This window comes from Salvelinus alpinus, chromosome 34 (assembly GCF_045679555.1).
Source record: "Salvelinus alpinus chromosome 34, SLU_Salpinus.1, whole genome shotgun sequence".
In the NCBI taxonomy this organism is placed as follows: domain Eukaryota; kingdom Metazoa; phylum Chordata; class Actinopteri; order Salmoniformes; family Salmonidae; genus Salvelinus; species Salvelinus alpinus.
Genome location: NC_092119.1, coordinates 1564293 through 1587379, shown reverse-complemented (window position 1 = coordinate 1587379; position 23087 = coordinate 1564293). Strand labels below are relative to the sequence as shown.

Here is a 23087-nt window from a genome sequence, read left to right as displayed (position 1 = left end):
GACTAAATCAACCTGAGTGCCCTGGTCTGGTGTGGGTGGACTAAATCAACCTGAGTGTCCTGGTCTGGTGTGGGTGGACTAAATCAACCTGAGTGTCCTGGTCTGGTGTGGGTGGACTAAATCAACCTGAGTGTCCTGGTCTGGTGTGGGTGGACTAAATCAACCTGAGTGTCCTGGTCTGGTGTGGGTGGACTAAATCAACCTGAGTGTCCTGGTCTGGTGTGGGTGGACTAAATCAACCTGAGTGTCCTGGTCTGGTGTGGGTGGACTAAATCAACCTGTGCGCAATGGCGGGCGAGCGGTGCGGTCAGCATGTAAGGTGTATGGTTGAGCAACCGGGTGATAGCCCGCTAGTGGATGACATATTTAGCCTCTCTGTGTTAGTGGTGGCTGTTTAACAGTCTGATGGCCTTAAGATAGAAACTGTTTTTCAGTCTCTCGATCCCTGCTTTGATGCTCCTGTACTGACCTCAACTTCTGGATGATAGCGGGGTGAACAGGCTGTGGCTCGGGTGGTTGATGTCCTTGATGATATTTTTGGCCTTCCTGTAACACCGGGTGGTGTAGGTGTCCTGGAGGGCAGGCAGTGTGTCCCCGGTGATGGCAGGCAGTGTGTCCCCGGTGATGCGTTGGGCAGACCTCACCACCCTCTGGAGAGCCCACGCTGGGGGATAGCTCCTTGAGGATGAGGGCAGGCTCAGGGGTGGGTTTGATCTGGCCAGGACAGGTGACCAAACAGTCAGAGTCGGGACACATTGCACCAATTCATTTTTATTTATTTAAATAAATCATAAAAACACAGTTTTGCAACAGATTTGACTTTTTCAGTCCTTATGGAATGATCACATGACAATCCCCGACGATGTCTACTGCTACCCCCCCGACGCCCCTCAACAACTCTCTCACACACGTCTTTTGACTAGATCCAGAAGGGTAGGAATTCACATCCCTCGACTAGATCCCAGAGGCTTCACGAGATCCACTATTTCACTAAGAACCATTAGGGAGGACATCCCTTTAGAACAGACTTACAGTTTGGTTCCATGAAATCTCATGGGGGGAAAGAAGCAGTGTGCAGCTGAAGGTACTGAACAACCACCTATACAACCCCCCAGAAGAGAGAGAGATAACTGGGTCTTCTCCAGCAGTGTTTTTGTATAAAATGTTTCACTCACTAAGCCAGGAGGTTTTGTACAGAGGTTAATGAGTGTCAAATTTGTAAAAAAAAACAAACAAAAAAAAACAAAAACATATGGCTTATTTTCTACGTGTGGTTTATTTGATCGAATAGCGACATTGAGTGGCATCTCTTTCAATTGTTAGAGATGCCACTCAACCACCTGGTCAATATAATGGATAACTCTGTGTGGGTAGACACGGACACCAGATCTCACAAAATTAACATGATTATTGCTGAGATTTTATAACATTGATAAAGACAGAAGATGAATTAAAGCAAATCGGAGGGAAAAAAAACTAAAGTCATTACGTCAGAACTGCTGTTTTGTTTGGCCCAAATGCAAATAGCTAAGTCCCTCTTCACAGACAGACACTACGTGATCCAGACAAAGCTTTCTGTCTGCACATTTTTATTTATTTTTATTTTACCTTTATTTAACTAGGCAAGTCAGTTAAGAACAAATTCTTATTTTCAATGACGGTCTAGGAACGGTGGGTTAACTGGCCTAGGAACGGTGGGTTAACTGCCTGTTCAGGGGCAGAACGACAGATTTGTACCTTGTCAGCTCGGGGATTTGAACTTGCAACCTTTCGGTTACTAGTCCAACGCTCTAACCACTAGGCTACCCTGCCGCCCCAATAGATGGAACATCTACAGGTGTCTGTCTGTCTGTTGGCCTACACTCCATATTGCTGGTCCCTCAGTTCAGAATTCATTATAATGCGTCTATTGGTCTGACTACTCACTGAAAAATGATAAATGTCATGTACCCTACAATCACCCAGTCCTCCGTCCTCAAACATCAAATAGACCAGCAGCTATTCTACAATCACCCAGTCCTCCAACATCAAGTACACCAGTACCCAGTCCTCCAACATCAAATAGACCAGTAGTTATTCTACAATCACCCAGTCTACCACCATCAAGTACACCAGTACCCAGTCCTCCAACATCAAATAGACCAGTAGTTATTCTACAATCACCCAGTCTACCACCATTAAATAGACCAGTACCCAGTCCTCCAACATCAAATAGACCAGTACCCAGTCCTCCAACATCAAATAGACCAGTACCCAGTCCTCCAACATCAAATAGACCAGTACCCAGTCCTCCAACATCAAGTAGACCAGTACCCAGTCCTCCACCATCAAGTAGACCAGTACCCAGTCCTCCACCATCAAGTAGACCAGTACCCAGTCCTCCACCATCAAGTAGACCAGTACCCAGTCTACCACCATCAAGTAGACCAGTACCCAGTCCTCCAACATCAAGTAGACCAGTACCCAGTCCTCCACCATCAAATAGACCAGTACCCAGTCCTCCAACATCAAGTAGACCAGTACCCAGTCCTCCACCATCAAGTAGTCCAGTACCCAGTCCTCCACCATCAAGTAGACCAGTACCCAGTCCTCCAACATCAAGTAGACCAGTACCCAGTCCTCCACCATCAAGTAGACCAGTACCCAGTCCTCCACCATCAAGTAGACCAGTACCCAGTCCTCCAACATCAAGTAGACCAGTACCCAGTCCTCCACCATCAAGTAGACCAGTACCCAGTCCTCCACCATCAAGTAGACCAGTACCCAGTCCTCCACCATCAAGTAGACCAGTACCCAGTCCTCCACCATCAAGTAGACCAGTACCCAGTCTACCACCATCAAGTAGACCAGTAGTTATTCTACAATCACCCAGTCTACCACCATCAAATAGACCAGTAGTTATTCTACAATCACCCAGTCTACCAACATCAAATAGACCAGTACCCAGTCCTCCACCATCAAATAGACCAGTACCCAGTCCTCCACCATCAAGTAGACCAGTAGTTATTCTACAATCACCCAGTCTACCACCATCAAATAGACCAGTACCCGGTCCTCCACCATCAAGTAGACCAGTAGTTATTCTACAATCACCCAGTCTACCACCATCAAGTAGACCAGTAGTTATTCTACAATCACCCAGTCTACCACCATCAAATAGACCAGTACCCAGTCTACCACCATCAAGTAGACCAGTAGTTATTCTACACTCACACAGTCTACCACCATCAAGTAGACCAGTAGTTATTCTACAATCACCCAGTCTACCACCATCAAGTAGACCAGTAGTTATTCTACAATCACCCAGTCTACCACCATCAAGTAGACCAGTAGTTATTCTACAATCACCCAGTCTACCACCATCAAATAGACCAGTACCCAGTCTACCACCATCAAGTAGACCAGTAGTTATTCTACACTCACACAGTCTACCACCATCAAGTAGACCAGTAGTTATTCTACAATCACCCAGTCTACCACCATCAAGTAGACCAGTAGTTATTCTACAATCACCCAGTCTACCACCATCAAGTAGACCAGTAGTTATTCTACAATCACCCAGTCTACCAACATCAAATAGACCAGTAGTTATTCTACAATCACCCAGTCTACCACCATCAAATAGACCAGTAGCTATCCTGCAATCACTCAGGAAAACAGGTCTGGAGAGAACCACATTTTAAACTAAACGTGAAAGAAAGCAGGGTAATTCAAGGGCTGATATAAGTTTAGATCTTATGGTGTATAATTTAGAGGCTGGTCCTGGAGCCAGGGCCTCCATTATGAGGCTGAAGCAAGACAGTCATCCTTTAAGCTGTTTACCCAACAAGGCGGCGGGGATTTCCTTTTGTTATCGTTTGAACTGCAGATTGCCCCTTTAAGCCTCAGTTAACAGGTTAGCTAGAGTCTGTGGAAAGCAGTCTTATAGACAATATGTCTCAGATGTCCAACGTCCTTTAACAGTACGGTAGATAAATAGCCTATCGATCAGGCCAAACGTCGTAGAAGTGCAACTACTCACATGTAAACTTCTAAATAGTTACCGATTCCACTAGCAAGAATATAAATATAGACTACATTCCATCACACAGTAAGAGTACCGTGTGTCAGAGTGTAAGCTCAACATAGCATGAAAACCAGTGAGGGTGAAAAATCACTCTTGATTTAAAAACTTTAGTTTTACTGCAAGATGTCACAAGTATCTCTACATTTCTCACAGCCCAGTCCTCAACAACAACAACAACAAAAGCAGGTACATTAACATGAGTTCAGGAGTTGACAGTTCATTTGTAGCACTGAAACAGGATACAACCATAATAATCAACTCCCCTGCTTTCTGTAAAGCCTACCTAGAGAGAACCCACCGCCCCCCACCCTGAAAATAGAAAAATAAATGTCTGCTTAAAAGAAGCAGAAAACATGGTAGCAGTCTGGTCATCAGTATCAGCAGATAGCACTTCCTTTAGAGTGTTGAACAAGTGGGAGGTCCTTGTTACTATGGTTATGACATCATCGCCCCTTTGTGTTGTCCAGCGCGGTTCCGATTCCACCCGCAGGTCGTTGTCCCGGCGACGAGGACACAACAACCGCAATCCAACCAAATCAGAAGTCCATCAACTGATGGTAAATAAGACATTTGAGATGTGTGATAAGAGGTGTCTGTTAGGCTGCTTTCTCTCTAAACCTACTCTTCCTCTCTTACATCCCTCCTTTCCTCTCCTCCTCTGGGTCTCCTCTGTGTGTCTAGTGGTGGTGTCCAACAGACAGCACCAGCGGTATCAGACAGCCCAGAACCAGAGCCCCAACCTCCACCTTGCTCAGTCCCTTCGCCGCTTCCTTCCCCGGTGTGGGGGAGTGGCTGTGTCCGGTCCCGCCCACTTCGGGCAGAACGTGTACGGTGGCGACGTACAGGAAGGTCCCGGCAGAGAACAGCATGGCCACGCCCGTGGCGTTCACGTTGGACAGTGCCTCTTTACTGCTCTGGAGGGGGAGAGGACAAAACAATTGGTGGTTGTTAGAATAGGGAGGGGGTTGGCGGGGTATTGGGGAGGGGTAGTGGGGAGAAGGGGTAGTGGGGTATTGGAGAGATCATAGCCAGAGACAACCAACTGACCTGGCTGAGTCCTACGAAGGTAACCATGGCGAGGACAGGTGCTGCCAGGGCGAAGGCCAGCAGGTGTTTACGGATCCGGTTCCTCTCCAGACCAGCATGCATCAGGAAAGAGACCAGGCCAAAGGCTGCTGGGGCCTGGGCGGAACGATAAGAGACAGGGTTTAAACACACATGGTTTAATTACGAGAGGAATTACAAAGAACAAAACACACCTACAAAATATAGACGGCGTGTACAAACATTAGGAACACCTGCTCTTTCCATGACATAGACTGACCAGGTGAATCCAGGTGAAAGATATGATCCCTTATTGATGCCACCTGTTAAATCCACTTCAAATCAGTGTAGATGAAGGTGAGGAGACAGGTGGTTAAAGAAGGAGTTTTAAAATCAGGGGATTAGGTAGCTGACTAGTGGTGGCTATTCAGCAGTCTGGTGGTCTGAGGGTAGAAACTATTGGCCAGTCTGACATGAAGCTCCTGTACTGCCCGTGTCTGAGTGAAGGAAGCGGGGAGAGCAGGCCGTGGCTCGGGTGGCTGATGATCTTCTTGGCCTTCCTGCGACACCTGGTGATGTAGTTGTCCTGGAGGGCAGGCAGTGAGCACCCAACGGGCTGAGCGTTCCACTCTCTGTAGCGGTCTGTGGTGGTGGAGTTTACTGTGCCAACAGCCCCTGTAGAACACGGAGGGTCCTCGGGGACAGAACCAAGGAGGTTCAGTCCCAGGGCCATGAGCTTTGTGGTGGTGGAGTTTACTGTGCCAACAGCCCCTGTAGAACACGGAGGGTCCTCGGGAACAGAACCAAGGAAGTTCAGTCCCAGGGCCATGAGCTTTGTGGTGGTGGAGTTTACTGTGCCAACAGCCCCTGTAGAACACGGAGGGTCCTCGGGAACAGAACCAAGGAGGTTCAGTCCCAGGGCCATGAGATTTGTGGTGGTGGAGTTTACTGTGCCAACAGCCCCTGTAGAACACGGAGGGTCCTCGGGAACAGAACCAAGGAAGTTCAGTCCCAGGGCCATGAGCTTTGTGGTGGTGGAGTTTACTGTGCCAACAGCCCCTGTAGAACACGGAGGGTCCTCGGGAACAGAACCAAGGAGGTTCAGTCCCAGGGCCATGAGCTTTGTGGTGGTGGAGTTTACTGTGCCAACAGCCCCTGTAGAACACGGAGGGCCCTCGGGGACAGAACCAAGGAGGTTCAGTCCCAGGGCCATGAGCTTTGTGGTGAGCTTAGAGGGCACTATGGTATTAAAGGCCGAGTTGTAGTCGATGAACCTCACATATGCATTCCTTTTGTCCAGGTGGGTGAGGTAAGGGTAAGTAAGGGGCAGTGTGTAGTGCTTCGAATTTCCCAGCGGCCTTAATGCCCTCTAAAAAAAAATCCATGCCTTGCGGCCACAATGGCCGTTGTACCCTTAGGCTGAAAATAATCACTATAACTCCCTTCTCCCGGCTGCCAGACTTCTATTCTTTATTTAACTAGGCAAGTCAGTTAAGAACAAATTCTTATTTAAAATGACGGCAAAACCCGGAAAATACTGGGCCAATTGTGCGCCACCCTATGGGACTCCCAATCACCATCAGAAGCAGGACGTACCTGAGCTCAATTTCGAGTCTCATAGCAAAGGGTCTGAAAATAAGGTATTTCTGTTTGTTTTTTTCTTCTAATAAATGTGCAAAAATGTATAAAAACCATTTTTTTTCGCTTTTTCATTATGGGGTATTGTGATGTCATTATGGGGTATTGTGATGTCATTATGGGGTGTTTTGTGTAGATTGATGAGGAAAATGTTTTATTTAATCCATTTTAGAATAAAGCTGTAACGTAACATGAGGAAAAAGGTGTCCGAATACTTTCCCAATTAAAAGTCTAATTAAAGTTCCAACTTCTGGGAGGTGCTTCAGGAAGCACGGGGTGAAATCTATTCAAATTACCTCAACAAATTGACAACTAGAATGCCAAAGGTCTGCAAGGCTGCAATTGCTGCAAATGGAGGATTCTTTGATGAAAGCAAAGTTTGAAGGACACAATTATTATTTTAAATAAAAGTCATTATTTATAACCTTGTCAACATCTTGACTATTTCCAGTTCATTTGCAACTCATTTGATGTACGTTTTCATGGAAAACAAGGACCTTTCTAAGTGACCCCAAACTTTTCAATGGTAGTATATGTATGTGAACAGACATTTTCAGTGATGAAATATAACAAGTCAAGGCACAGATCATCTCTTACTGACTCTCACGTCTCAGCAATCCTGCTCGTCAGAAACTATACCGGACTTCACTGCTCTAGTCAATGCCCATCAGAGACTTCACTGCTCTAGTCAATGCCCATCAGAGACTTCACTGCTCTAGTCAATGCCCATCAGAGACTTCACTGCTCTAGTCAATGCCCATCAGAGACTTCACTGCTCTAGTCAATGCCCATCAGAGACTTCACTGCTCTAGTCAATGCCCATCAGAGACTTCACTCCTCACACCGATTGAGGAGTTTAAACGTAATGTTGAGCTCTCTCTCTTTCTGGTGTTTTTGTGCATAACCCGTTAACAAGAGTTCTGTCCGTGGTGATGAATGCAGTGTACTTTTCCCTCTGTGTAGTTCATTGCATGTTTAATAATGAAAATACCTACCAAAAGGAGAACATGGGATGTGGTTTATTTCTGTGCATGTTAAACACAGTAAAATAAGTAGAATATCTGGATGTGATTTACAGTAGATATATCTGTCAGTCATACACATGATGTACAATCCTGTAATATGATTCTGGCCCGCGATGGTAAAAATATATTCTAATGTGGCCCTCCATGGTAAATAATTGTCCAGGCCTGCTCTAGAAGCACTTCACAATGACGGAAGCTACGGGTTGGCAGTCATTCATTTCATTTCCCAGGGATGGTAATATCACACGTGTGGAAGCTTTCAATATACTTTGTATCACTAATTTACTGAAATGCTTAGATTATTTTGGCAGTTACATGAAACTGAGTTGAATTGGTTAAACTAACTCCCAGTGCCATCAAATTGGCAGCGTTTTCAAGAGGGTGGGTGGGCATTAGAGGTCGACCGATTAATCGGAATGGGCGATTTAATTAGGGCCGACTTCAAGTTTTCATAACAATCGGAAATCTGAATTTTATTTAACTAGGTAAGTCAGTTAAAAACACATTCTTATTTTCAATGACGGCCTAGAACGGTGGGTTAACTGCCTTGATCAGGGGCAGAACGACAGATTTTCGCCTTGTCAGCTCAGGGATTCAATCTTGCAACCTTACAGTTAACTAGTCCAACGCTCTAACCACCTGCCTCATTGCACTCCACAAGGAGCCTACCTGTTACGCGAATGCAGTAAGAAGCCAAGGTAAGTTGCTAGCTAGCATTAAACTTATCTTATAAAAAAACAATCAATCATAATCACTAGTTAACTACACATGGTTGATGATATTACTAGTTTATCTAGCGTGTCCTGCGTTGCATATAATCGATGCAGTGCGCATTCGCGGAAACAGGAATGTCGTTGCTCCAACGTGTACCTAACCATAAACATCAATGCCTTTCTTGAAATCAATACACAAGTATATATTTTTAAACCTGCATATTTAGTTAATATTGCCTGCTAACATGAATTTCTTTTAACTAGGGTAATTGTGTCAATTCTCTTGCAACAGAGTCAGGGTATATGCAACAGTTTGGGCCGCCTGGCTCGTTGCGAACTAATTTGCCAGAATTTTAGATAATTATGACATAACATTGAAGGTTGTGCAATGGAACAGCAATATTTAGACTTATGGATGCCACCGGTTAGATAAAATACGGAACGGTTCCGTATTTCACTGAAAGAATAAACGTTTTGTTTTCTAAATGATAGTTTCCTGATTTGACCATATTAATGACCAAAGGCTCGTACTTCTGTGTGTTATGTTATAATTAAGTCTATGATTTGATATTTGATAGAGCAGTCTGACTGAGCGATGGTAGGCAGCGGCAGGCTCGTAAGCATTCAATCAAACAGCACTTTCGTGCGTTTGCCAGCAGTTCTTCGCTGTGCTTCAAGCATTGAGCCGTTTATGACTTCAACTCCCGAGATTAGGCTGGTGTAACCGATGTGAAATGGCTAGCTAGTTAGCGGGGTGCGCGCTAATAGAGTTTCAATCGTGACGTCACTCGCTCTGAGACTTGGAGTAGTTGTTCACCTTGCTCTGCAAGGGCCGCGGCTTTTGTGGAGCGATGGGTAACGATGCATCGAGGGTGGCTGTTGTCGATGTGTTCCTGGTTCGAGCCCAGGTAGGGGAGAGGAGAGGGACGGAAGCTATACTGTTACACTGGCAATACTAAAGTGCCTATAAGAACATCCAATAGTCAAAGGTATATGGAATACAAATGGTATAGAGAGAAATAGTCCTATAATAACTACTAAAACTTCTTACCTGGGAATATTGAAGACTCATGTTAAAAGGAACCACCAGCTTTCATATGTTCTCATGTTCTGAGCAAGGAACTTAAACGTTAGCTTTCTTACATGGCACATATTGCACTTTTACATTCTTCTCCAACACTTTGTTTTTGCATTATTTAAACCAAATCGAACATGTTTCAGTATTTATTTGAGGCTAAATGGATTTTATTGATGTATTATATTAAGTTAAAATAAGTGTTCATTCAGTATTGTTGTAATTGTCATTATTACAAAAAAAAATCTAAAAGAAAATAATAAAAAATATTAAAAAACGGCCGATTAATCGGTATGGGCTTTTTTTGGTCCTCCAATAATCGGTATCGAAAAATCATAATCGGTCGACCTCTAGTGGGCATGTCACGTGTCTTTGAGAGACAGAGGATCCAATATGGAAGGAAGGAAGGTGTTAAACAACACAGTGACTCATTATATTCACACTGAGATGGACTGTTGAAACACAAGATGTCGATAAGAAGACGAAGGTGTTGTTATTGTCACTGTACCTTGTGAAGCATGATGGCCACAAAGACAATGAGCTGAACACTGGTCTGGGAAGTTGAAGCTGCTGCTCCGAGAGCCACTCCGTCAGCTGGAAGATCAGAATCACCTTTATTTTCCCAGCACACTATGCAAAACATTAAGAACACCTGCTCTAAAGCTGGGTAAATTAGACGCCCATTCGTTCTTTATATTAATGGAGCATAGGCTATGCTGGAGCAACTGTAGACCTAACTGTCACAATAAAAAAGTTACGATGATGAGATGATGGGTCTACAGGCATTGTGAACTGCAGCTCTATACCGAGACGGTCCTCCTGTCCCTCCCTCCACCCGAGACGGTCCTCCTGTCCGTCCCTCCACACCGAGACGGTCCTCATGTCCGTCCCTCCACACCGAGACGGTCCTCCTGTCCCTCCCTCCACCCGAGACGGTCCGCATGTCCCTCCCTCCACCCGAGACGGTCCTCCTGTCCCTCCCTCCACACTGAGACGGTCCTCCTGTCCCTCCCTCCACCCCGAGACGGTCCTCCTGTCCCTCCCTCCACACTGAGACGGTCCTCCTGTCCCTCCCTCCACCCGAGACGGTCCGCCTGTCCCTCCCTCCACACTGAGACGGTCCTCCTGTCCCTCCCTCCACCCTGAGACGGTCCTCCTGTCCCCCCCTCCACCCCGAGACGGTCCTCCTGTCCCCCCCTCCACACTGAGACGGTCCGCCTGTCCCTCCCTCCACCCTGAGACGGTCCTCCTGTCCCCCCCTCCACCCCGAGACGGTCCTCCTGTCCCTCCCTCCCTCCACACCGAGACGGTCCTCCTGTCCCTCCCTCCACACCGAGACGGTCCTCCTGTCCCTCCCTCCACACCGAGACGGTCCTCCTGTCCCTCCCTCCACACCGAGACGGTCCTCCTGTCCCTCCCTCCACCCGAGACGGTTCGCCTGTCCCTCCCTCCACACTGAGACGGTCCTCCTGTCCCTCCCTCCACCCCGAGACGGTCCTCCTGTCCCTCCCTCCACCCCGAGACGGTCCTCCTGTCCCTCCCTCCACACCGAGACGGTCCTCCTGTCCCTCCCTCCACCCCGAGACGGTCCTCCTGTCCCTCCCTCCACACCGAGACGGTCCTCCTGTCCCTCCCTCCACCCCGAGACGGTCCTCCTGTCCGTCCCTCCACCCCGAGACGGTCCTCCTGTCCCTCCCTCCACCCCGAGACGGTCCTCCTGTCCCTCCCTCCACACCGAGACGGTCCTCCTGTCCCTCCCTCCACCCCGAGACGGTCCTCCTGTCCCTCCCTCCACCCCGAGACGGTCCTCCTGTCCCTCCCTCCACCCCGAGACGGTCCTCCTGTCCGTCCCTCCACCCCGAGACGGTCCTCCTGTCCGTCCCTCCACCCCGAGACGGTCCTCCTGTCCCTCCCTCCACCCCGAGACGGTCCTCCTGTCCCTCCCTCCACACCGAGACGGTCCGCCTGTCCCTCCCTCCACCCCGAGACGGTCCTCCTGTCCCTCCCTCCACCCCGAGACGGTCCTCCTGTCCCTCCCTCCACCCCGAGACGGTCCTCCTGTCCCTCCCTCCACCCTGAGATGGTCTGTCTCTCCCCTGAGTGTTGATTCATCATACAGAGGCTGTAGAGAAGACAGATTTAGACATCACATATCATTTAACAGTTCCATTTCACGCCATGCTGTTCATATACATAATTTATAATAATCATTTTATCGGTTTCTCTCAGTTATTTATCCCGTGAAAAGGGAGTGGTTTTGGGCGGTAAATCCCAGTAACCGGGTTCCCGCCATTCAACCCTAACAGACTGACCAGGTGAATCCAGGTGATGATGATATGATCCCTTATTGATGTCACTTTCTAAATCCACTTCAATCAGTGTACATGAAGGGGAGGAGACAGGTTAAAGAAGGATTTGTAAACCTTGAGACAATAGAGACATGGATTGTGTATGTGTGCCTATGAACAGGGTATGGTAGTAGGTGCCAGGCGCAACGGTTTGTGTCAAGAACTGCAACGCTGCTGGGTTTTTCACACTCAACAGTTTCCCGTGTAGATCAAGAATAGTCCACCACCCAAAGGACATCCAGACAACTTGACACAACTGTTGGAAGCATTGGAGTCAACATGGACCAGCATCCCTGTGGAACGCTTTCAAAACCTTGTAGAGTCCATGTCCCTGACGAATTGAGGCTGTTCTGAGGACAAAAGGGGGGGGTGCAACTCAATACTAGGAAGGTGTTCCTAATGTTTGGTATAGTCAGTGTATATGTACCAGGAATTTGACCTAATGAATTTGACCTATAATAAACAGAATATACACCCAAAACAATTGACAATCCACATTCAGTAGATAAGATGCCGAATCCACCTACAAGCCTCCGTAGACTTCCACTCTCTCTTCTTCCTAAAAACATCTTGGTCTGAAACATTGTATAATGAAGCCATCTTACCTGCCGCATGGACAACCAGTCCCAAGGTGGTGGTGATCTTTGAGCTGGCAATCCTCGCAGACTCTGGATCTAAACAAACACACACACCAAATCAGACATACAGACCACTCAATGGACAAATCTTGTAACAAATCAGAACCCTGGTTGATTTCCCTGGACAGTTTAAGACCTGGTGATGCTCATACTGAGCATGTGTCCTAGTCCAGGATTAGACTTAATATGTCCAGGGAAACAGCCTTCATCCCACACTGACTGCCACTGGTGCGTGTCAAATCAAATCAAATCGTATTTGTCACATGCGCTGAATACCGTGAAATGCTGACTTACAAGCCCTTAACCAACAATGCAGTTGAAGAAAGAGTTATGAAAATATTTTGTAAATAAACTAAAGTAAAAAAATTAATAATAAAAGTAACACTATAAAATAACAATAACGAGACGATATACACTGTACCAGTACAGAGTCAGTGTATGGGGGTACAGGTTAGTCGAGGTAATATGTACATGTAGGTTGGGGTAAAGTGACTATGAGCAGATAATAAACAACGAGTAGCAGCAGTGTGAAAACACAGGGGGGCATTTGATTTAATTGTCTAGACTGACCGTCAACACTGCTGTATGTCTGTGTGTGTGTGTGTGTGTGTGTGTGTGTGTGTGTGTGTGTGTGTGTGTGTGGACTGACCGTCAACACTGCTGCATGTCTGTCTGTGTGTGTGTCTGTGTGTGTGTGTGTGTGTGTGTATGTGTGTGTGTGTGTGTAGACTGACCGTCAACACTGCTGCATGTGTGTGTGTGTGTGTGTGTGTGTGTGTGTGTGTGTGTGTGTGTGTGTGTGTGTGTGTGTGTGTGTGTGTGTAGACTGACCGTCAACACTGCTGTGTACGTGGGCGCTTCCTATCTGGTCGACCAGCAGCATGAAGACAAACCCCAGGACCAGGGACACCCCGATGTAGGCATGGAGGTGCTCGTGGCTGTGGCTGTGCTCCCCACTGACCCCCAGAGCTGCATCCACACCGTCCCTGGGCTCAGACACCCCCACCCCCTCCACCTGGCCAGGGGCGTGGTGCACACCTACACAGAGAGAGAGACTGAGACCCTAACCCAGACAGTAGCGACAGAGACCCTAACCCAGACAGTAGAGACTGAAGACCCTAACCCAGACAGTAGAGACTGAGACCCTAATCCAGACAGTAGCGACAGAGACCCTAACCCAGACAGTAGAGACTGAGACCCTAACCCAGACAGTAGATTCTGAGACCCTAACCCAGACAGTAGATTCTGAGACCCTAACCCAGACAGTAGAGACTAAAGACCCTAACCCAGACAGTAGATTCTGAGACCCTAACCCAGACAGTAGAGACTAAAGATCCTAACCCAGACAGTAGCGACAGAGACCCTAACCCAGACAGTAGAGACTGAGACCCTAACCCAGACAGTAGATTCTGAGACCCTAACCCAGACAGTAGATTCTGAGACCCTAACCCAGACAGTAGAGACTGAGACCCTAACCCAGACAGTAGATTCTGAGACCCTAACCCAGACAGTAGATTCTGAGACCCTAACCCAGACAGTAGATTCTGAGACCCTAACCCAGACAGTAGATTCTGAGACCCTAACCCAGACAGTAGATTCTGAGACCCTAACCCAGACAGTAGAGACTGAAGACCCTAACCCAGACAGTAGAGACTGAGACCCTAACCCAGACAGTAGAGACTGAGACCCTAACCCAGACAGTAGAGACTGAGACCCTAACCCAGACAGTAGAGACTGAGACCCTAACCCAGACAGTAGAGACTGAGACCCTAACCCAGACAGTAGAGACTGAGACCCTAACCCAGACAGTAGAGACTGAGACCCTAACCCAGACAGTAGAGACTGAGACCCTAACCCAGACAGTAGATTCTGAGACCCTAACCCAGACAGTAGAGACTGAGACCCTAACCCAGACAGTAGAGACTGAGACCCTAACCCAGACAGTAGAGACTGAGACCCTAACCCAGACAGTAGAGACTGAGACCCTAACCCAGACAGTAGAGACTGAGACCCTAACCCAGACAGTAGAGACTGAGACCCTAACCCAGACAGTAGAGACTGAGACCCTAACCCAGACAGTAGAGACTGAGACCCTAACCCAGACAGTAGATTCTGAGACCCTAACCCAGACAGTAGAGACTGAGACCCTAACCCAGACAGTAGATTCTGAGACCCTAACCCAGACAGTAGAGACTGAGACCCTAACCCAGACAGTAGAGACTGAGACCCTAACCCAGACAGTAGAGACTGAGACCCTAACCCAGACAGTAGAGACTGAGACCCTAACCCAGACAGTAGATTCTGAGACCCTAACCCAGACAGTAGATTCTGAGACCCTAACCCAGACAGTAGAGACTGAGACCCTAACCCAGACAGTAGAGACTGAGACCCTAACCCAGACAGTAGAGACTGAGACCCTAACCCAGACAGTAGAGACTGAGACCCTAACCCAGACAGTAGATTCTGAGACCCTAACCCAGACAGTAGAGACAGAGACCCTAACCCAGACAGTAGAGACTGAGACCCTAACCCAGACAGTAGATTCTGAGACCCTAACCCAGACAGTAGATTCTGAGACCCTAACCCAGACAGTAGATTCTGAGACCCTAACCCAGACAGTAGATTCTGAGACCCTAACCCAGACAGTAGATTCTGAGACCCTAACCCAGACAGTAGAGACTGAGACCCTAACCCAGACAGTAGATTCTGAGACCCTAACCCAGACAGTAGAGACTGAGACCCTAACCCAGACAGTAGAGACTGAGACCCTAACCCAGACAGTAGAGACTGAGACCCTAACCCAGACAGTAGAGACTGAGACCCTAACCCAGACAGTAGAGACTGAGACCCTAACCCAGACAGTAGAGACTGAGACCCTAACCCAGACAGTAGATTCTGAGACCCTAACCCAGACAGTAGAGACTGAGACCCTAACCCAGACAGTAGAGACTGAGACCCTAACCCAGACAGTAGATTCTGAGACCCTAACCCAGACAGTAGATTCTGAGACCCTAACCCAGACAGTAGAGACTGAGACCCTAACCCAGACAGTAGATTCTGAGACCCTAACCCAGACAGTAGAGACTGAGACCCTAACCCAGACAGTAGATTCTGAGACCCTAACCCAGACAGTAGAGACTGAGACCCTAACCCAGACAGTAGAGACTGAGACCCTAACCCAGACAGTACAGTGCCTTGCAAAAGTATTGACCCCCTTGGCGTTTTTCCTATTTTGTTGCATTACAACATGTAATATAAATGGATTTATTCCGGAGAAGTGTAGTGTAGGATACGACTGAAATGTTGCGGGTGAGGAGAAAGCTAGTCATGAAGCGCTGGGCATCTTGTTGTTGTGACATGTATTATCTGAATTAGGCCCACAGAATTATACCTATGGAGGAGCGGCTTCTATGAAGGAACTTTGAATGTCTTCAAACTTCAGAGTTTGCTTCACTAAAGTTGGACCAGGGCTAGCTAACGTTGGACTAGAGCTAGCTAACGTTGGACCAGAGCTAGGTAACGTTGGACCAGAGCTAGCTAACGAACGTTGGACCAGAGCTAGCTAACGAACGTTGGACCAGAGCTAGCTAACGAACGTTGGACCAGAGCTAGCTAACGAACGTTGGACCAGAGCTAGCTAACGAACGTTGGACCAGAGCTAGCTAACGAACGTTGGACCAGAGCTAGCTAACGAACGTTGGACCAAAGCTAGCTAACGTTGGACCAGAGCTAGCTAACGTTGGACCAGAGCTAGCTAACGTTGGACCAGAGCTAGCTAACGTTGGACCAGGGCTAGCTAACGTTGGACCAGAGCTAGCTAACGTTGGACCAGAGCTAGCTAACGTTGGACCAGAGCTAGCTAACGTTGGACCAGAGCTAGCTAACGTTGGACCAGGGCTAGCTAACGTTGGACCAGGGCTAGCTAACGTTGGACCAGGGCTAGCTAACGTTGGACCAGGGCTAGCTAACGTTGGACCAGGGCTAGCTAACGTTGGACCAGGGCTAGCTAACGTTGGACCAGGGATAGCTAACGTTGGACCAGGGATAGCTAGCGTTGGAGGGTTCCAGGGTTCCATTTGATATGCAGATTGAGTCTCACCCTCCAGGACCTCCTCATACAGGGCATGCACCCCCTCAGGGATGATGACAGCCAGGGCAGTACCACACAGCAGCCCTGCTCCCAGGACCGTCACCAGCTTCAGTTTCTCCTGCAGGACCGGACAACCAGGACAGAGGGTTCATCAGCAGGACACCCAGGACAGGGGAGGAGGGGTAGGATCAATAGTCAACACATGAACTTTGGCCTCGGAATAGCAATTATTAGGCTAGCTAACATCACTGAAGATGTAGAACATCATGTGACGGTTAGAACAGTCTGATTGATACAGTAAAAGGTGTGCCTTTATGTGCATAGTAATTTCAGTAGCTAAGGACTTCGGCTGAAGACTCCACTTCAAATTCAATTTTGTTACTCAGCAAATTTGTAGTTTGAGTGTTACTCACCTCTGAGAAGTTGACAGCCAGAGGAATGGTTCCAGACACATAACATCCCACTAGCATTGCCAGTGACAGCAGGCTGATCGAAGTGAAGTCGTCCATAGACATAATTGAAGCTGTGCTTTGCTAACAACAATTAGCCTGACTACTGGAAAGCTGTAGTTAGAGCGGTAGACTCAGACTAATCTGAATCCAGAAGTTGACTAGCTAGATAGGTTGGCAAGCTTGATTGCTAGACAGATAACGCCAACTGTAAAAATAACACAATCTCTTTTCCCATTAGCACTGACTTTGGTGATAAATACTTTGTTGAGGGAAAATGTAACGTGATGTGTCTTCTCACCTAACTATCTTAAAACGAATTCATGAATTGTAAGTCGCCCTTGACAAGAGCGTCTACTTAATGACTAAAATGTCAAACAATGATCACAAGAATCGACTTCGCAGCAATGATAGCTTGCTAAAACTAACTGCACAGAGGTCTAACAGCCATGTTGTCAGTTCCGCTATCTAGCTAAATAACCCAACGATTTAACGAGGCACCACGGTATTGACCTTGAACACGGTTGTTTATGCAATCATGTCAATCTAGCTAATCTGATTCTTACTTTTGCAGAAATCTAAACATCGTCTAGTACTAGCTACTGTAACGTTAGTAAATTAGATTGTCTGCTAGGCTAACTATCTTCCCTCACAAGTCTTGTTGCCTACAGTTGACACGTTGTCATCCCTAGAAAGTGTATTGCCCATATCGTACTCTTCAATATAGCTATTTGTTTAAAGAAGAAGAATTGCGCAAAACTAACTGCACTTAGCTATTATTCTTTATAGCTATCTAGCTCGAAATGTTTCTGCCAAATTTAGCACTTCCGGGTAACGCTCATTGTTCATGCAATGCCACGTAAACGTGCCATGCGCATGCACAAAATCTGCATTCTTCCTCTGTTTACTTTTCTTCACTGACCGATACGTCATTCGTTTCAAACGTAAACCAATGTATTACATGTATAACAAGTTTAACCGTTTTAGTTGGTTGTGGTTAATCTTTTCTTAGAACTAGTCTCTCTCTCTAACTCCCACTGCTGCAACTCTAAAATACAACTCTACAAAAATATTATTTATATATATATAAAAATAAAAATAATATTTTTGTAGAGTTGTATTTTAGAGTTGCAGCAGTGGGAGTTAGATATATATATATATATATAATTTGAAAAAGCTTCTTTAATCATATCATAATTTTATTTGGCTTTTATTCAACCAGGTAAGTCATGAGAACACATACTATTTTGCCATAATGACATGTACCGTGATGCCTCAAACACAGATGAATGGGTTGTTAAAATACTCTTTACATCAAAGCTCCCGGGTGGAGCAGCGGGCTAAGGCACTGGATCTCAGTGCTAAGGCGTCTCTACAGACACCCTGCTTCTAATACAGGCTGTATCACAACCTGGCTGTGATTCGGGGGCCCATAGGGCGGCGCACAATTGGGCCAGTGTCGTCCGGGTTAGGATTTGGCCAGGGTAGGCCGTCATTGTAAATAATATTTTGTTCTTAACTGACTTTAAATAAAGGTTACATTTAAAAATATATAATTAAAGTGTCTTTCATCATGTGACTTCCTCATCTCTGACTGACTGCGATGAGTGACATCATGTTAGTTCTGATGATTCTGGTAAAACATTCCCATTGACAACCTGTGTATTCCACTATGATGATGACAATATTATGAGGAGTAAAAAAAAAAATCTTATTTTTTTTCTTAGTTAACATTGTGTACTATCTGATCATTATCTTCTATTCTATTCCGTGCTATGCGTTTCTATGTTCTATGTTTCTATGTTTCTATGGGTGCTATGTGTTTCTCAAGGTTTAACTTATGTTTGTATTCCCCCTCTAACGGCCTGTCTCTGAAGCAGCCACCTGGGTAAAGTTGGGGAAACCAGTCAATCTAAGTTATGTTCAAGACAACACCACCAAGACCGGCATGTTCTGGTACCAGAAGAGAGGAATGTACTACTGGCATGTTCTGGTACCAGAAGAGAGGAATGTACTACCGGCATGTTCTGGTACCAGAAGAGAGGAATGTACTACCGGCATGTTCTGGTACCAGAAGAGAGGAATGTACTACCGGCATGTTCTGGTACCAGAAGAGAGGACTACTGTACTACTGGACAAGTGCATCTTCTGTTAGAAACATTTAAATTATGTCCCTGTCCATATAGGTCATATCCCCTGAGGGAAAAGGGTTAAAACGGTTTTATTTCACCAAAATAGTTATTTAATTCAAGCCAACTTTACAGCGTATACTTTCTCTAACTGGTTCAATGTGTGTCTCTCAGTATCTTCTTCATTTGGCCATGCAGTGTTGATGGTAGATGTAGAGGCTGAAGGCTTCAGGGACGACAGGAGAGGAACTTCTCTGACTCTGTCTGTGGACGAGACTCAGCTGTCTCTCAGTGTGGTGTACCACTGCACCATACAGGGTACCGAGTGAACCCTGCACCTGGGGCCCTGAAAAAAAAAACACTTATGGAAGCAATCAGCCACAGAGCTGCGGAGGGTGTGTGTGTGTACGTGGGGGTGTGTGCGGGTGTGTGTGTGTGTGTGTGTGCGCGCGTGCGTGCGTGTGTGTGCGTGGGGGGGAGGGTGGAAAATGAAAAATGTGTTTCCTTCTATCTTGTGTATTGTATACTACTATAAATGTTTGTCAAGTTCCTGATTGGTCTAATCTAATTGTATTGTTATATTGACAAAGGAAACAATACAAATTAGAATTAAACAAAATAGCTGTCAAAACTAATGGCAAAAAATAACTATTGATATAACACACAAACTGAATGACCACTATAGACTCCTAACCTCCAAGTATAGACCAGTATAGACCCCTACCCTCCAGGTATAGACCCCTACCCTCCAGGTATAGACCCCTACCCTCCAGGTATAGACCCCTACCCTCCAGGTATAGACCAGTATAGACCCCTACCCTCCAGGTATAGACCCCTACCCTCCAGGTATAGACTCCTAACCTCCAGGTATAGACCAGTATAGACCCCTACCCTCCAGGTATAGACCAGTATAGACCCCTACCCTCCAGGTATAGACCAGTATATACCCCTACCCTCCAGGTATAGACCCCTACCCTCCAGGTATAGACCCCTACCCTCCAGGTATAGACCCCTACCCTCCAGGTATAGACCAGTATAGACCCCTACCCTCCAGGTATAGACCCCTACCCTCCAGGTATAGACCCCTACCCTCCAGGTATAGACCAGTATAGACCCCTACCCTCCAGGTATAGACCCCCTACCCTCCAGGTATAGACCCCTACCCTCCAGGTATAGACCAGTATAGACCCCTACCATCCAGGTATAGACCAGTATAAACCCCCTACCCTCCAGGTGTAGACCAGTATAGACCCTTACCCTCCAGGTATAGACCAGTATAGACCCCTACCCTCCAGGTATAGACCAGTTTAGACCCCTACCCTCCAGGCATAGACCAGTATAGACCCCTACCCTCCAGGTATAGACCAGTATAACCCCCTACCCTCCAGGTATAGACCAGTATAACCCCCTACCCTCCAGGTATAGACCAGTATAGACCCCTACCCTTCAGGTTTAGACCCCTACCCTCCAGGTATAGACCAGTATAGACCCCTACCCTCCAGGTGTAGACCAGTATAGACCCCTACCCTCCAGGTATAGACCAGTATAGACCCCTACCCTCCAGGTATAGACTAGTATAGACCCCTACCCTCCAGGTATAGACTAGTATAGACCCCTACCCTCCAGGTATAGACCCCTACCCTCCAGGTATAGACCAGTATAGACCCCTACCCTCCAGGTATAAACCAGTATAGACCCCTACCCTCCAGGTATAGACGAGTATAGACCCCTACCCTCCAGGTATAAACCAGTATAGACCCCTACCCTCCAGGTATAGACCAGTATAGACCCCTACCCTCCAGGTATAGACCAGTATAGACCCCCTACCCTCCAGGTATAGACCAGTATAGACCCCTGCCCTCCAGGTATAAACCAGTATAGACCCCTACCCTCCAGGTATAGACCAGTATAGACCCCTACCCTCCAGGTATAGACCAGTATAGACCCCCTACCCTCCAGGTATAGACCAGTATAGACCCCTGCCCTCCAGGTATAAACCAGTATAGACCCCTACCCTCCAGGTATAGACGAGTATAGACCCCTACCCTCCAGGTATAAACCAGTATAGACCCATACCCTCCAGGTATAGACCAGTATAACCTCCTACCCTCCAGGTATAGACCAGTATAGCCCCTACCCTCAAGGGATAGACCAGTATAGACCCCTACCCTCCAGGTATAGACCCCTACCCTCCAGGTATAGACCAGTATAGACCCCTACCCTCCAGGTATAGACCAGTATAGACCCCTACCCTCCAGGTATAAACCAGTATAGACCCCTACCCTCCAGGTATAGACCAGTATAGACCCCTACCCTCCAGGTATAGACCAGTATATACCCCTACCCTCCAGGTATAGACTAGTATAGACCCCTACCCTCCAGGTATAGACCAGTTTAGCCCCCTACCCTCCAGGTATAGACCAGTTTAGCCCCCTACCCTCCATGTATAGACCCCCCCGTTTGCAAGTACAGAGCTCTCCCTGGGATTGCATAGAATGCTTCTAATCCTTTATACTGTATATGTATATATACCCTGGGATTGCATAGAATGCTTCTAATCCTTTATACTGTAGCCTACATGTTCTAGTCTTCTATGTTGTTGTTATATCTTAAGTACCATTCATCACCACACATTAAGTTCCCTCCCAGGAATAACAATTATTAGAATTGAATTGAAGATGGAGGTGGAACACACATCTGTCTCTGTCTACTGTGGGGGCCTAACCCAGCTGACTCCTCCTACCTGATGGAAGATAAGGAACTGTGCCTCGATAATCATTGTGATGTCACTTCCTGACTCCTCCCTTGTTCGTGTTCTGGAACACAGCCCGTGTGTTCCAGAACGGCCACCTCTGTTACATCATAGAGTTTTTAGTTGTCACCCAGGGCCGGATACTGTAGCAGCAGCTGATATATTAGCCGCACATTACAAGACTAGTAAAACCTTTTCACAGATACAAATTACAACTGTATGATCATTTATTTTCTTGTCATCATGATCCTTGGGGTCTTCTTAGTCTGCTCTCTATATCTGCCATGGACCAGAGGTGAGGAGAATAGTGAGATGAGAGAGATTGATATTGGACTTATATTGAGATATATTTCCCAGTCTTAAATACTTTTCCCTCTCCTCGTTCTGTTTGTTTCCTTTCTCTCTTTCTCTCTCTCTTCCTCTCTCCCGCTCCCTCCCTCCCTCTTATCTCTCTCAATTAAATTCAATTAAATTCAAAGGGCTTCTCTCTCTCTCTCTCCAGGTTCCTCTGCACATATAGTTCACCAGTTTCCTTCTGCTCTTATCAAGAAGCATGGAAGCTCTGTTGATCAGGAGATCCACTGTTCACACTCTATCCTCAACCATGATCGCATGCTCTGGTACAAACAAGACAGAAACGGGGCTCTCAAACTACTAGGATATCTCAATCTGAATTTTGCCAGTTCAGAAGAATATGTGAAAGGGAAGATCAGTATCCAGGGGGATGGCCGTAGTTATGGAAACTTCTCTATCTCTGGTCTGAAGCAGGAAGACAGTGCTGTTTATTTCTGTGCAGTGTTACCACAGTGCTGTAAACTCCCTACTGCCTCTACAAAAACCCTCCTCTGTCTGGGCCTATGTCTGTCTGTTCACTAGAGCTGAGCCCCCTCTCTCTCTCTCTCTCTCTCTCTCTCTATTCAAAGGGGCTTTATTGGCATGGGAAAACATATGTTTACATTGCCAAAGCAAGTCAAATAAACAATAAACAAAAGTGAGAAGAAACTAATTTAACAACATCAGAAAAAAAATGATGAGGACATTAACAGTAAACATTGCACTCTAAAAGGTTTAAAAAATATAGACATTTCAGGTGTTATATTATCAGTTATGTACAGTGTTT

General features: G+C 46.7%; 1 protein-coding gene across 1 annotated transcript; it reads right to left on the bottom strand.

Moving 5' to 3' along the window:
* Positions 1-755: 755 nt before the first annotated feature.
* On the bottom strand, positions 756-17951 carry LOC139563661 (zinc transporter ZIP9-like). The gene is made up of 7 exons (XM_071382513.1): positions 17051-17951; positions 16647-16755; positions 13379-13585; positions 12515-12583; positions 10070-10155; positions 5114-5248; positions 756-4980 (listed from the first exon to the last, which is right to left on the bottom strand). The coding sequence occupies exons 1-7, from the start codon at positions 17150-17152 to the stop codon at positions 4744-4746; spliced, it is 945 nt and encodes a 314-aa protein (XP_071238614.1). The 5' UTR covers positions 17153-17951; the 3' UTR covers positions 756-4743.
* Positions 17952-23087: the final 5136 nt, after the last annotated feature.